The sequence below is a fragment of the Myotis brandtii genome, unplaced genomic scaffold, assembly GCF_000412655.1.
Source record: "Myotis brandtii unplaced genomic scaffold, ASM41265v1 scaffold102, whole genome shotgun sequence".
Taxonomy (NCBI): domain Eukaryota; kingdom Metazoa; phylum Chordata; class Mammalia; order Chiroptera; family Vespertilionidae; genus Myotis; species Myotis brandtii.
This window is the reverse complement of record NW_005353405.1, coordinates 290469-303233: the sequence shown is the minus strand read 5'-3', so window position 1 is coordinate 303233 and position 12765 is coordinate 290469. Positions and strand designations below refer to the sequence as shown.

The 12765-nt window shown below is 40.5% G+C and overlaps 1 protein-coding gene across 1 annotated transcript in view; it reads left to right on the top strand.

Annotated features, from left to right (window-relative positions):
• Positions 1 to 12765, top strand: part of EPSTI1 (epithelial stromal interaction 1 (breast)) — a 113830-nt gene that overhangs the window by 40127 nt on the left and 60938 nt on the right. Inside the window, exon 7 of the mRNA XM_005853257.2 lies at positions 5024 to 5097. Coding sequence (XP_005853319.1) covers positions 5024 to 5097 — 74 coding nt within the window. The remainder of the gene's footprint in view (positions 1 to 5023; positions 5098 to 12765) is intronic.

Sequence of the window (12765 nt, the reverse complement as noted above, 5' to 3'; positions counted from 1 at the left end):
CGGCAAGTCAGGTGGGGAACGTTGGAGTCTGCAGTCACTGGAGCAAGCAAGCCTCATGTTCGCTTCCAGCTTCCTGGCTGCCGGCCGCCATCTTGGCTGACAGTTAATTTGCATAAGGATATGCTGATTAGCCAATGGGAAGGGTAGCGGTCGTACACTAATTACCATGTTTCTCTTTTATTAGTGTAGATAGTCATACTTTATATTATTTCATTTTTTCCCCTCATGTTGTTTCTATCTTCTACATTTTTTTTTTAGAGTTTGTCCTTTCTTTTCTATCCTGGCTGCCTTAATCTGGGACTCATTATTTATGGCCTGGATTACTGTGAAAGTCATTTTACTGGATTTTATATTTGTGGTCCATTCTCTGTGATGCTTTCAGAGTGAGCTGCTTAGTTTCCTGCTTAAAATAACATAATGGCTTATCTGCCTTTAATGAAGTCCAGACTTTTTTTTACTTGGCATACAAATCCCTTTATAATTATCTATTTTTACTTTCTCAACCTTATCTTTCACCAATCTCATTACAAAAACCTTTAAATTTATCCAGGAGCACCTTGGAGTTCCCTGAACTGGCACATTCTCTTGTGCATTTGTACATTGAAAATACTATAAACCAGTGGTTCTCAACCTTCTGGCCCTTTAAATACAGTTCTTCATGTTGTGACCCAACCATAAAATTATTTTCGTTGCTACTTCATAATTGTAATGTTGCTACTGTTATGAATCATAATGTAAATATCTGATATGCAGGATGGTCTTTGGCAACACCTGTGAAAGGGTCGTCCGATCGCCAAAGGGGTCGCGACCCACAGGTTGAGAACCGCTGCCTGTGGGAATGCCCTTTTTCTATTCCGGGCCACTCCCAGCCCAGCATTGCCTTTGTGCAAATTAGAAGTGATCCCCATTCAGACAGTCAGGTCTGCAGGTGCTCAGATTGGTGATAGAAGGCACCTTTGTGAAAAATAGAAAGACACCTCTGCTGCACTGAAGCACCCCATGCTGTGGTGCTAGGTGTGGTGAGCGTAAAGCTGGCTCTTTTTCAGCCTTTCCAACCCTCTCCACTTGGCCCCCTCAGGCAGTGTGTAACCCATACAATAGAGTACAATAGCCCTACTCCCATCATCCCCTTCTCTTGGAAAGCTCTTGTTTGTTTAAGATTGGTCTTTATCAAGAATTTCTAGCTTTCATTAGACCCATGGTTCTCATCCTCTTATCCTATATAATAAAAGGCTAATATGCAATCTACTGAACAGTGGAACGATCGGTCGCTATGACGTGCACTGACCACCAGGGGGCAGACGCTCAATGCAGGAGCTTCCCCCTGGTGGTCAGTGCATCCCCACAGTGGGAACGCTGCTCAGCCAGAAGCGGGCTCACGCCTGGTGAGTGCAGCGGCAGTGGTGGGAGCCTCTCCTGCCTCCGCAGCAGTGCTAAGGACCACTTGGGAGATTTCCGCCAGCTGGCTTAGGCCCACTCCCCGTCAGGCCTAAGCTGGCAGTCAGACATCCCCCGAGGGGTCCAAGATTGGGAGAAGGTGCAAGCCGGGCAGAGGGACCCTCCCAGTGCACGAATGTTGTGACCTGGGCCTCTAGTATGATCATAAGTCCCTTGGGGAATCAGAAGAAGGCTCTGAGCCCACTCTGTAAAAATGAGCATACTCCTAACCCACAGTTCATCCATGAACCTGAGGTTAGAAAGCATATTCCGAGTGTTATTCAATTACATAGTAGTCCAGCATGGGGTCTGCTACTTAGTAGGCACTGAAAGAATGTTTCGAGAACTGTTGAAAGCATTTCCCGATGACCCACTTCTGTGCTTTTTCTATGTGTTTGTATTACATTATTTGTAAACCTCTATCTTCTCATGTATTTTACATACTGCCATCATTGCTTTCTTGTCTATGTCCCCAGCTAACTTCTGAAATTTTTCAGAGTAGGCACTGTTCTGTTCATATCTGCATTCCCAGCATATAACATAGTACAAGAATATATTAGGCATTTGGTAAGTGTTTGTTGAGATTCAGTGATATTAATGACTTAAGGTCACTCCGTCAGTGATAATGAACCTAAAGCTGATTCCATAATTTTTTCTTCTGGATCTCATGTTCTTAGATATTTTACATTTCTGCATTTGTGTATATATGTGTAAATATTTTTGGGTGATTCCTTAACTCATTGTAAAACTGAAAGAAATAAACAGTATAATTAGGTCCAAGTATTTGGGTACCTGGGTACCTGTACATTGGTAGGTATTGTATACAATTTTTCAAATACTTCGGTATTTTGCAAAATACTTCTCCTATAAACTTCTGAGCAGTAAACAGATCTTTTTTTTTAAATGTACTTTATTGATTGTTTTACAGAGAGGAAGGGAGAAGGATAGAGAGTCAGAAACATCGATGAGAGAGAAACATTGACCAGCTGCCTCCTGCACACCCCCCACTGGGGATGTGCCTGCAACCAAGGTACATGCCCTTGACTGGAATTGAACCTGGGACCCTTCAGTCCGCAGACCGACGCTCTATCCACTGAGCCAAACCGGTCAGGGTGACAGATCTTTGTTGGAAGGAATTTAGCTACTGTTTTTTTTGTGTGTGTGTGAGATGAATTCAATGATAATCTATTAATGGAGAGATTAAACAATTTTTAAATTTCTGATTTAGCTAAAGGAACCCACCCTTGGTCTCTGGATGCTTGTGGTTCTTCTTCACTATTCTCAAAGTAGCATTACTAATACTGGTTTAATCAATACCTACTGCTTGCTTGATATCTTTTACCTCCCCCCCCCCGCCCCTGAGATGTAGGAAGTTCATCACAATTGACCACTTTGGGTTTCATGAGTCAGGACTTTTTTATAGATTGGGATCGTATTTATTCGGTTTTATAATTCTCTATTAGTTTTTTTCCTAGAACTATGTTTCATTAATAATCCAATTGCCTTGTATCGTAATTGATTCGTATTGGCTGTAGTAAGTTTCCTTTGTTTTTTTTCCTGAAACTGAAATCATCCACTTCACCTTTCAAAATGGGACTAGTAAATTGTTCTGCGTGAATGAAGAGTTTTGTGGAAATGAACAATATGAATATTTCTACCTCTTTGAAAGGTGAAGCCAAACTGACATTGAGTTTTGGAAGTGATGACTTTTATCAGTCTCCCTTGGATTCATTTAAAACTTCAAGTCTCTCCTGTGTTATAGAACCCGTTTCATCTCCCTATTAACTTTGTTGTCTAGGAATTTTACTTGTTCATAGGCAAGATATTTTTTTAAAGACAGTTGTGTCATAGCGAACAAAAAAAACAAGAATTCTGAGTTATTTAAGTTGGATTAAAGTATGTCAGAGCCATAGTGACAGTAATATCAAATATGAAGTTCTTTGTCTCTAGACTCTCCAAGCAACCACTTTATTTATTTACTAGGGGCCCAGTGCACTAATTTGTGCACCTTGAAAGGAACTGTGGGTTGCGAGGCAACAGTAGGCACAGGTGAGGGTCTTGGTCCATCCTCTGTGCCCCTGTCTGGCTCCTCCTGCCGCAGGCCCCCCCCCTTTCTCTGTTGGCTGGCAGCTCCATTCCTGCCACTGCCACTCCCACGTGCTGAAGGTGCTGGCCCTGCTCACACCTGCTGACTGCACAGAACGACTGGGGCCAGCGCCATCAGCAGGTGTGAGTGGTGGCTGCTGCCCCAATCACCCCTCAGGAGCAGGGGGAGGTAGAGAAGCCCTCAGGGTGATCAGGGCTGGCAGCTGCCCGCTCACATCTGCTGATGGTGCCAAACGATCGGGACCGGCGCTGGGCACCAGCAGCGGTTGTGAGCGGTGGCTCTGGCGCTGGCAGCGGGTGCGAGCACCAGGTGGGACTGCAGCGTGGGAGCAAAGAATTTTCAGTAACCACCAGAGGCTCGCCCTGATGACAGCAACTGGTGCCCGCCTTGGTCTGGCACCCCTGCTCACCTGCTGCACAGTGCCAGGCAGGACCATGGTGCGTGGGAGCAAAGAATTTTCAGTAACCACCAGAGGCTCGCCCTGATGACAGCGATCAGCTCCCTGCCTTCGTCTGGCACCCCTGCTCAACTGCTCCACCATACCACCACAGCCAAGGCCCGCCATGTTCCGCACATACTCCCTAGTGGTCAGCGCATATCAAAGCGACCGGTTGTATGGTTGTTCCAGTTGTTCTGCCGTTCGGTCTATTTGCATATTAGCCTTTCATTATATAGGATTTATTTATTTATTTATTTATTTATTTATTTTTGTTTAATTTTTTTATTGATATCAGAGATAAGGGGGAGGAAGAGAGAGATAGAAACATCAATGATGAGAGAGAATCATTGATCAGCTGCCTCCTGCACACTCCACACTGGGGATCAAGCCTGCAACCCAGGCATGTGCCCTGACTGGGAATCAAACTGTGGCCTCCTGGTTCATAGGTTGAAGCTGAACCAGTGAGCCACACTGGCCAGGTACCAAACAACCAGTTTATAAAGAGAGAATTCTTTTCTATTTAAATGATGGCTTTTTAATGGCATTTTTCTGTTGCGTCTCTCAGCAGCTTTAAGTGTCTGATTCTAAGTCAGAAAGGCATTGGGTTGACTTACTGAAAATCTTTTTCTGATTTTTTTAGTATATGTAAATGTTGTCTGAACTATTTAACCATTCATTATAATTTTAATTTAACATACTTGGTGTGGAAATTTCATGTTTCTCTTAGAACATTTTAAAAACACTGCTTAAAATATAAATGTTGTTGTCATTTAAACTAAGGAATGAAAATTTGAAATACTGATTGTGTGATTATACCAATCAGGTTGACAGAGGGGAGCCAATGAAAGAACTGGTTTCTCCTGGCTGTCAGTGTAGTACCCATGGGCCGTGAGAGGGATGCCATCTGGGAAGCCCCGGCAGTACCGTATTAGACTATTGAGGCCGCTAAAGCCTAATGATTTTGGCCACTGGGTAACGTGAACACCATGATTCTGTTTAAGTTTCTCTAATACATTACATTTTTATATTTATAATTTCAGAGCAAAAAACTAGAGGAGAAAAAAAGACTTCAAGAAAACCTCAGAAGAGAAGCATTTAGAGAGCATCAGCAATAGTAAGTTTATGTTTTCAGAGCTTTGTACCTTTATGACCATATTATTCATTCTGCTAGGTGGTGGTAACTTTTCAAAACATCTGGTATTTGATTATTGGCTGTTATATTAATTATGTAATTGAACTTCTTCATTATGTAAGCGAGGTCCTAAGGTTGGAAATATCTATACTCACCAAAGTATTTTTTAGTAGTCATTTGATTAGAAATATTACTGCAAACTCTAAGGAATTCTTCATTATAAATAACGTGGAGGGCTTTATTTTTTGGTGACTTGGGGTACTTCTGATTATACTGAATTCCAAGACACAGACATAAGGAAGCGGGTGTTTGAAAAAAAGTACCACCACAGAATCTAAACTAACTAGGCATTTATCTGATGGATTGAGGACTATCACACATGGGTATTTTTGTAGACAAGAATTGAGAAATTAATTAGCAATTATTGGCAAAACTGCCAATTGGTGGTCATACACTGAGGTACTTTTTCCAGTGTGATTTGTGAATAACAGCAGCTAACACGTACAGGACAACTAACTACTGTGCTGTATGATGTAGATAATCCACTCTGTTATATAGGCTTTAAAGATAAGCTTGTGTGCTAACTCTATGTAGTTAGGTTACCTGCATACTGCTTAAAAGAGTAGACAAAACCAAAGGAACATATTTCCTTTGGTTAATTCCAAATGTGGTAGAATTCAAACCAAGCCGATCTGGGTTCAAAGTCCTAGCGCTGTTTCCAAGATATGACCCTGGACAAAACTACTAAACCTCTTTGAACTTCATTTGAAAAAAAAATTAAATAGGTTTGATAATCTCCCTACATAGGCCTATCTGTGAAGATTAAATAAAATATCTTCTGTAAAGGGCATAAAAGTGCCTGAATATTTTAGGGACTTGAAACTTTTTATAGAGGTCCTTGTTGAATGGGATCAGACAACTTTGATTTTGCCAGGACTGTGCAGAGATTTTTGGCCCATGAGACCTAGTCATTGGCCTCGCACACTTTTACATGGATTGCTCTCTGACTCCCTCCTCTCTTCTCTTCCCATCATTGTACCTCCTTTGCAGAATTTAAGGTTATTCTGGTGTTGGGGTGAGCATATATAACACCCTAAATCATGCTGCTCTTATAAGTACAGCGTGTTCTTGTTTTCTCATTTCACTGAAATTATTCTGCCTCTGCGGTAAGCAGCTCCTCCTTGCCTTAAGACTCAAGAGGTAGGAACCAGGAAAGAACTTTGTCAGTGCTTCACTTGGCCCCTAAGCAAGTTAGGTACTTGGCCTCTACTACCCAGGCTAGAAAATGAGTGGGGGATGAAATGGGGTTGGGTGGAAGTACTAATGAATGACATTATCTTCTCTAAGTTAAAATAGGCATTGCCACCTTAGCTGGTTTGGCTCAGTGGACAGAGCGTCGGCCTGTGGACTGAAAGGTCCCAGGTTCGATTCCAGTCAAGGGCACATGCCTGGGTTGCGGGCTCGATCCTCAGTGGGGGGCGTGCAGAAGGCAGCCAATCAATGATTCTCTCTCATCATTGATGTTTTTATCTCTCTCTCCCCCTCCCTTCCTCTCTGAAATCAATAAAAATGTATTTAAAAAATAAAAAATAAAATAAAATAGGCATTGTCCTCATTTGAGACATAGAATTCACACCTTGTCTTTCCCTACTCTTCTTCTAAGGTAGGAATGTGGGGTGAGGGAGCTGGTAGAAAGCTAAACACCAGAAATTCTCTGTCTTAGAGAGATGGCAGAAGAGAGGCAATAAATGAAGGGCTCTATTATTGAGCTCTATTTATGGGTAGAGAATAGATGAGAGTTGTAGCCTAGAGATACAATAAGAACAAATATATTTATCCTGTGGCATCCTAGTTTTACACTAGAAAAAGGGGAGGCCTGCTTACCAACGTGGGGTTGTAGGTAAGAACTGGGACGTTGAATGAGTCCTTTTCCTGGAGAGTTTTAACATGGTAAGGTGAAGGATGAGCGATAGTTTCAAAGGACATGGAGATTGTGTCACCCAATTCCTTTCTTTCATAGTCTTCCAGCTTCTTGAATTTGTGCTTTACTGAATGCCAGAGATCAATCATCCTTTTTCTTTGAAGAAAAATGTTATACCTGCAGCCACCTCACAACCATCAGTGGAGCTGAATTCAATTACACGCACATTTCACTCTTGATCTTTCTTCTGCTTATTGTGAGAGTCCCAGTTAACCAGGGAAAAGAGAAGTTGGCTAAAAATGTGAAGTATCTCAAATTGATTTTTAAAGCCTATTGAGAAACACAAGAAGTGTATATTTATAAGTTTTTTAAAGAGTATTTTTAACTATTTTGACATTAAAAGACCAATAGTTGCCCTGACCGGTTTGGCTCAGTGGATAGATCGTCGGCCTGCGGACTGAGGGGTCCCGGGTTCGATTCCGGTCAAGGGCATGTACCTTGGCTGCGGGCACATAACCAGTGGGGAGTGTGCAGGAGGCAGCTAAATCGATGTTTCTCTCTCATCGATGTTTCTAACTCTCTATCCCTCTCCCTTCCTCTCTGTAAAAAATCAATAAAATATATTAAAAAATAAAGACCAATAGTTCACGAAAGGAATGACCATTATAATAACTAAAAATATGAAAGGGACTTCTTAGAAAAGATGGAAACTCTGCATGAGAAGTCTTGGTAATACCTTCTTAGAGTCAGTTTATGGGGAAAATTTGTCTAGGAGAGCTGTTAGAATTTTAATAGCGCAAAGATTTCACCAGGCTGTTCTTCATCTTCCCCCCACCTTCCTACCCCAAAATTAGATTCTCATAAAACTGTCAAACCAAGAAACACAAAATAGAAACACAAGTAAGAAATTCTTTCAAACTAGTCAATACCTCATGTCCTTACCATTTTCAGCGTGCTGTGATGTGTGGTTCAAATAGCAAACAAGGAACGGTTTTGTTGTCCTTGTTTTTCTGTAGAGAAGGGTGATCATGGACTTGAGCAGACTGTAAATCCAAGTTGCTAGCGAAAAAGCTCATGATGGCATCTTGGGGCACCACCACGGGAATCTTAATGTGCTCTTTCTTAACACCTTGTTCCTGACTTCGTTCATTTGCTTCTGATTATTTTTAGTGTTGTCAATTATTTAGCTAACAGGCAGAAAACTAGGCTTTTATTGACATCCAAAGGGACTCTCCTGAGTGTAATAATGAAGGCAGTTTATTGAATGCCTGTGAGGTTGCTTTCTAATTGTATGCATTAATCTGCCCAGGCAAGCTGGCTGAAAATACCCCAGCAGATTGCACGTGCAGATGGAGCACACAGGATGGTTTTTATGAAAAGACCTCTGGAATGCACTTCTGCAGTACTCTCCTTTCCTTAAAAATCAAATGACTGTGAAAATTTCAATTGGCAGCTGAGAACAGACCAGATTAATGGTGCATTAAGTCTGCTACTGTGGCTGGGACAGACTCAAATTTCACAATTTAGCGTTAGTTCTAGGATTTGTGAGCATGAAAGTGAAGGGTAGAAATCGACATTTAACCTTGGTGTAGTTGTTACTATTATTTTTACTCTCTGTATATATTTACTACTTATAAAAAGTCAAATGTGGTACTTTTCAGGATGGCCTTTTCTATTATCAGTATTACTAGATTTGAGGTTTTGAAGCAACAGTTAATGAAACTTTTGTTGTGGATCTTTTTTTATATATATATCAAGGGAGGATATTGTGATTTAGGTTATTTAAAACATTAAGTAAAACCTTAGCATTAAAAGTTTTAAATGGAATTTATATTGAGGATTAGAGTCATCTTTTAATCATTTTTTGATGGATGTAGAGAAAGTTTAAATTTGAGCCTATTTAACCAATAGTGGGGTCTCAGGTAGGATTTGTGGGGGGTAGTCAGATGCATTTTGTGTGTGAGTGTTAGGAAAAACAATGTTTTCTTAGGGATTTGCTGAAAACATGAGAATTGTGCATCTTTTAAACATTTAAAATGTTAATTCACATCTAATAACCATTAAATGTAATAGGTTATACATTTGTGTAGTTTTTTTTTGCAAGTATAAAGTACTGCCCTGGGCAGGTGGCTCAATTAGTTGGAGCATTGTCCCATGCACCAAAAGGTTGTGGGTTGGATTCCTGGTCAAGGCACATACCTAGGTTGCGGGTTCCATCCCCGGTCAGGGTGCATGTGAGAGGCAACTGATAGATGTTTCTCTCTCTCTCCCTTTCTCTTTCTAAAATCAATAAACATATCCTTAGGTGAGGTGTCTTAGTTAATTTAAATAACCAAAGTAATAATAAGCTGCTGCTGTATCATTGGGGACCTGTGGAGTGTCGGGTGTACTATGCATAACATATATATTTTTCATTCGATTTTTAGATTAGCCCTACTAGGGTTATATCATCTTTATTTTACAGATAGATAATTGGGTAATTTAAATTGCTCAAAGTCACAGAGACAGTAAGCAATGTAGCCAAATCTTGGTCTAGAGATGTGAAGGGTTAGGGAAGAGAGATAATAACATCTGCCCAGGGTGGGGTGATAAGCACTGTAGCCACATGAGGGACCTGTGGAGAAGACTTTAGGGTAGGTCAGTGCAGAGAGGAAAAACTTGGGCAAAGTTGACTTCTGTTTCTTCCTACCAAGATCTAAATTTTATCTAGCCAAAGGAAAACTGAGGAAGCATGTCTTTTCTGATTTTCCTTATATGTGAATAAAATCCTCTTCCAGATCCAACACTGGGTTAGTACCACAACTAAACTTACTTGTAGGATACATGGGTTTTGTGACCTCCCTGCCTATACTCTACTCCTAGGTACAGTTTCTTCTAGGGGAGAAGGAGCTCAGTTCTTAAAAGCCAAGTTTGGAAAAATCTTGGAATCGAGCTCATTTCAAAATAGTTCCTATTTCTAAACTGCCAAGTGCCCCCTTGTGCTGAGCCTGTGGATTATAATGTGGGAAGTTTTCTGCCATTGGAGCCATGCATTTCTTTTATTTCCATTTGAATAATAGTGTGATTAATTCCTAGGAGGCACATCTTCATCTATTTTAGTTTCTTAGAGCAGAGGAGCTAGACAGGTCTGCTGAATATGCATAACTAGGCCTCAAGTTTGCCTTCTAGTATGCTCACAAACTTCTAATGCCTTTCATGGGAGCTTCCAAAAGACACTTAAGGGCTAAACTGATCCCTTATCCATATGGTAGGCTTAAATCCAACCTCACATTTTATAATCCAAGTAAGGTGAATCAAAAGTCATGCTTTTCATAACTATCTTATGCTAATGAAGTGAACTTATAGATACAAGAATTTTCTATTTTGCTCAGTATAAGACTGAACTTTTTATGGGAAATCTGATCTGCGAGAGTCTCTGCCTCCTGAATGTTAAATCATGTTGATGGTAAGACCGTATCAAAATTTTCACCCACTCTCAGTATTCCTGCAGATGTCCTAGTGCACACGACCTCATTTCATTCTGCTGCCACCACCTTCACATAGGTATTTATCACATGCCACTGCATTGTCGCTTCTGTGTCCTCGTCATCCTTTGGACTACGGGAACAGAGTCAGAACTGTCATTGCCAAGAGTCTCCTCCTCTCCTCCAGATTGTCTTAAATGTTTTGTCAGATTTCATTTCCTAAAGCACAACTTTGGTCATGTCCCTACCCTACTCTAAAAGCCTCGATTATTTCCCATTGCTCATAAAATGAATTCTCAATGCCTTAGCCACACGTGGGCCACCTTAGTAAGAAGATGTCATGGCCACTGTAATAAAGATGTATTAGAAATGACTGATAAGAAAGAGCTGGCCCTGGGTCAGGTGATGTGGAGGGAGGGTTTGAGGCAGACGTGAGTGAGATTAATTCTGTAATTGATACAGAGGCAGTAGTCACTCATATTAGTCAGAATTTTGGGGTGTTTGGTCACTATTGTGGTTAAGAAAGATTCATGTTTTTTTTTGCTCAGACATGTGATGGAATAGTCTTATTTTTCTCATGACCCATCACAGTCACAGAGTAACCTCTTTGGATGTTGCTATTGTATGAAATTACTTTCAACAGGAGAGCACGAGGGCCAAGCTCTGAGTGCCTGGCTGTCAGGGATCGTTTCTGTCTTTCTCAGTATGTAGTGAATAAATGGTAAAAGATAAAAGTTTATTTCAAAATCATTTCACTTAATTATCTCATCACTGGAACCTGGTATCAGTGCTACCCTCTTGGGAGGGCAGATCTGGGATTAGACTGCCTATCTGGGTTCAAACTTTAACCTCTCTGCTTACTAGTTGAAGAACATTATTTAACTTCCTTGAACCTTCATTTCCTCTTGTTTGGCATGGGGTGAGGCTAGAAATTGTTGCTAGTGCAAAATAAGATTAATCAGTATAATCCATGTTAGAAATCTAGCATAGTGCTTGGAGGCAAAGTGAAGCAAAGTCTGAAGGGATACAAACAGGCCAGCAGAGGAGGAAGTGAGAGAGAGGGATCAGCTGACTCTGGCCCTTGCCCCCAAGGATAAGCCTCAGAACTTGTGGACACAAGATCATTCACTAAGAAGGCCCCTGGGCACTAAAAGTGCTCCTGATAAACATTCTATCTCTGGGGAAATATGTTTACCCCTCCCCCTAACATAAGCTATCTGCATCACCACGTTTATCAGTTGTATGTGAGTTCTAAGATCCTTACTGAAAAACAAACAAACAAACAAAAATACCACAAAAAGAACTCTGGTCAAACAAATAATGCATCCAAGAAGGAGGAGGAGATAACCTGCCAGAACAATTCTGAACAAAAAAGACAGGGACAGTTCTGGCCAGTGTTGCTCAAAGGTTGGAGCATCTGCCCGCACACTGAAGTATGGAGGCTATGATTCCAGGTTCAGGGCACCTACCTGGGTTGCAGATTTCATCCCCAGCCCAGGTTGGGGTGCACACAGGAAGCAACCAATCGATGTGTCTCTCTTTTTCTCTCTCTCTCCCTCCTTGCCTCTTTTTCACTCTCTCCAAAAATCAGTAGAAAAAATATCCTTGAGTGAGGATTAACAAAAAAATAGTGATTAAAAAAAAGAAAGACAGCAACATTTATGGTCAAGTATATGATTGTTTTATATATATTTTAAAAAAAAATTAAGAATCAAGATTAGGTAAAATTAAAATCATGGAAGATTTTAGTCCTAGAAGAGGCAGAAGGAAGAGAGGGGCATAGGAAGTAAATATTTGTTTCTTTGCATGAGTGAATGCTTGTAAATTGTAGATATTGATATAAAAACATATATAATTACGTATTTTTATATTTAATTATATATGTATAAACAGGATATATAAAATAAAGACTTTAGGAGAAAAAATACAACAAATGAAAATTTGATCATTACAACAAAGGCAGCAAGGTGGGTGGACTTTTTATATGCAATAGTCAACAATCACATAAAAGGCACATAGGCTAGATTTCCTTGTTAAAAGAAAAGCTCTTAATTGCATTAAAGAAAACTGGCTATATGCATAGAAAATAAAAATCTAGCTATAAGCTATGATAGGAGTTATCTATAAAACAAAATAGTTGAAAATAAAGGTATGGGCCCTATGTTCATAGCAGTGCTATTTACAATAGCTAAGATCTGGAAACAGGCCAAGTGCTCAATAGTAGATGAATGGATAAAAAAAGCTGTGGTACATTAACACCATAGA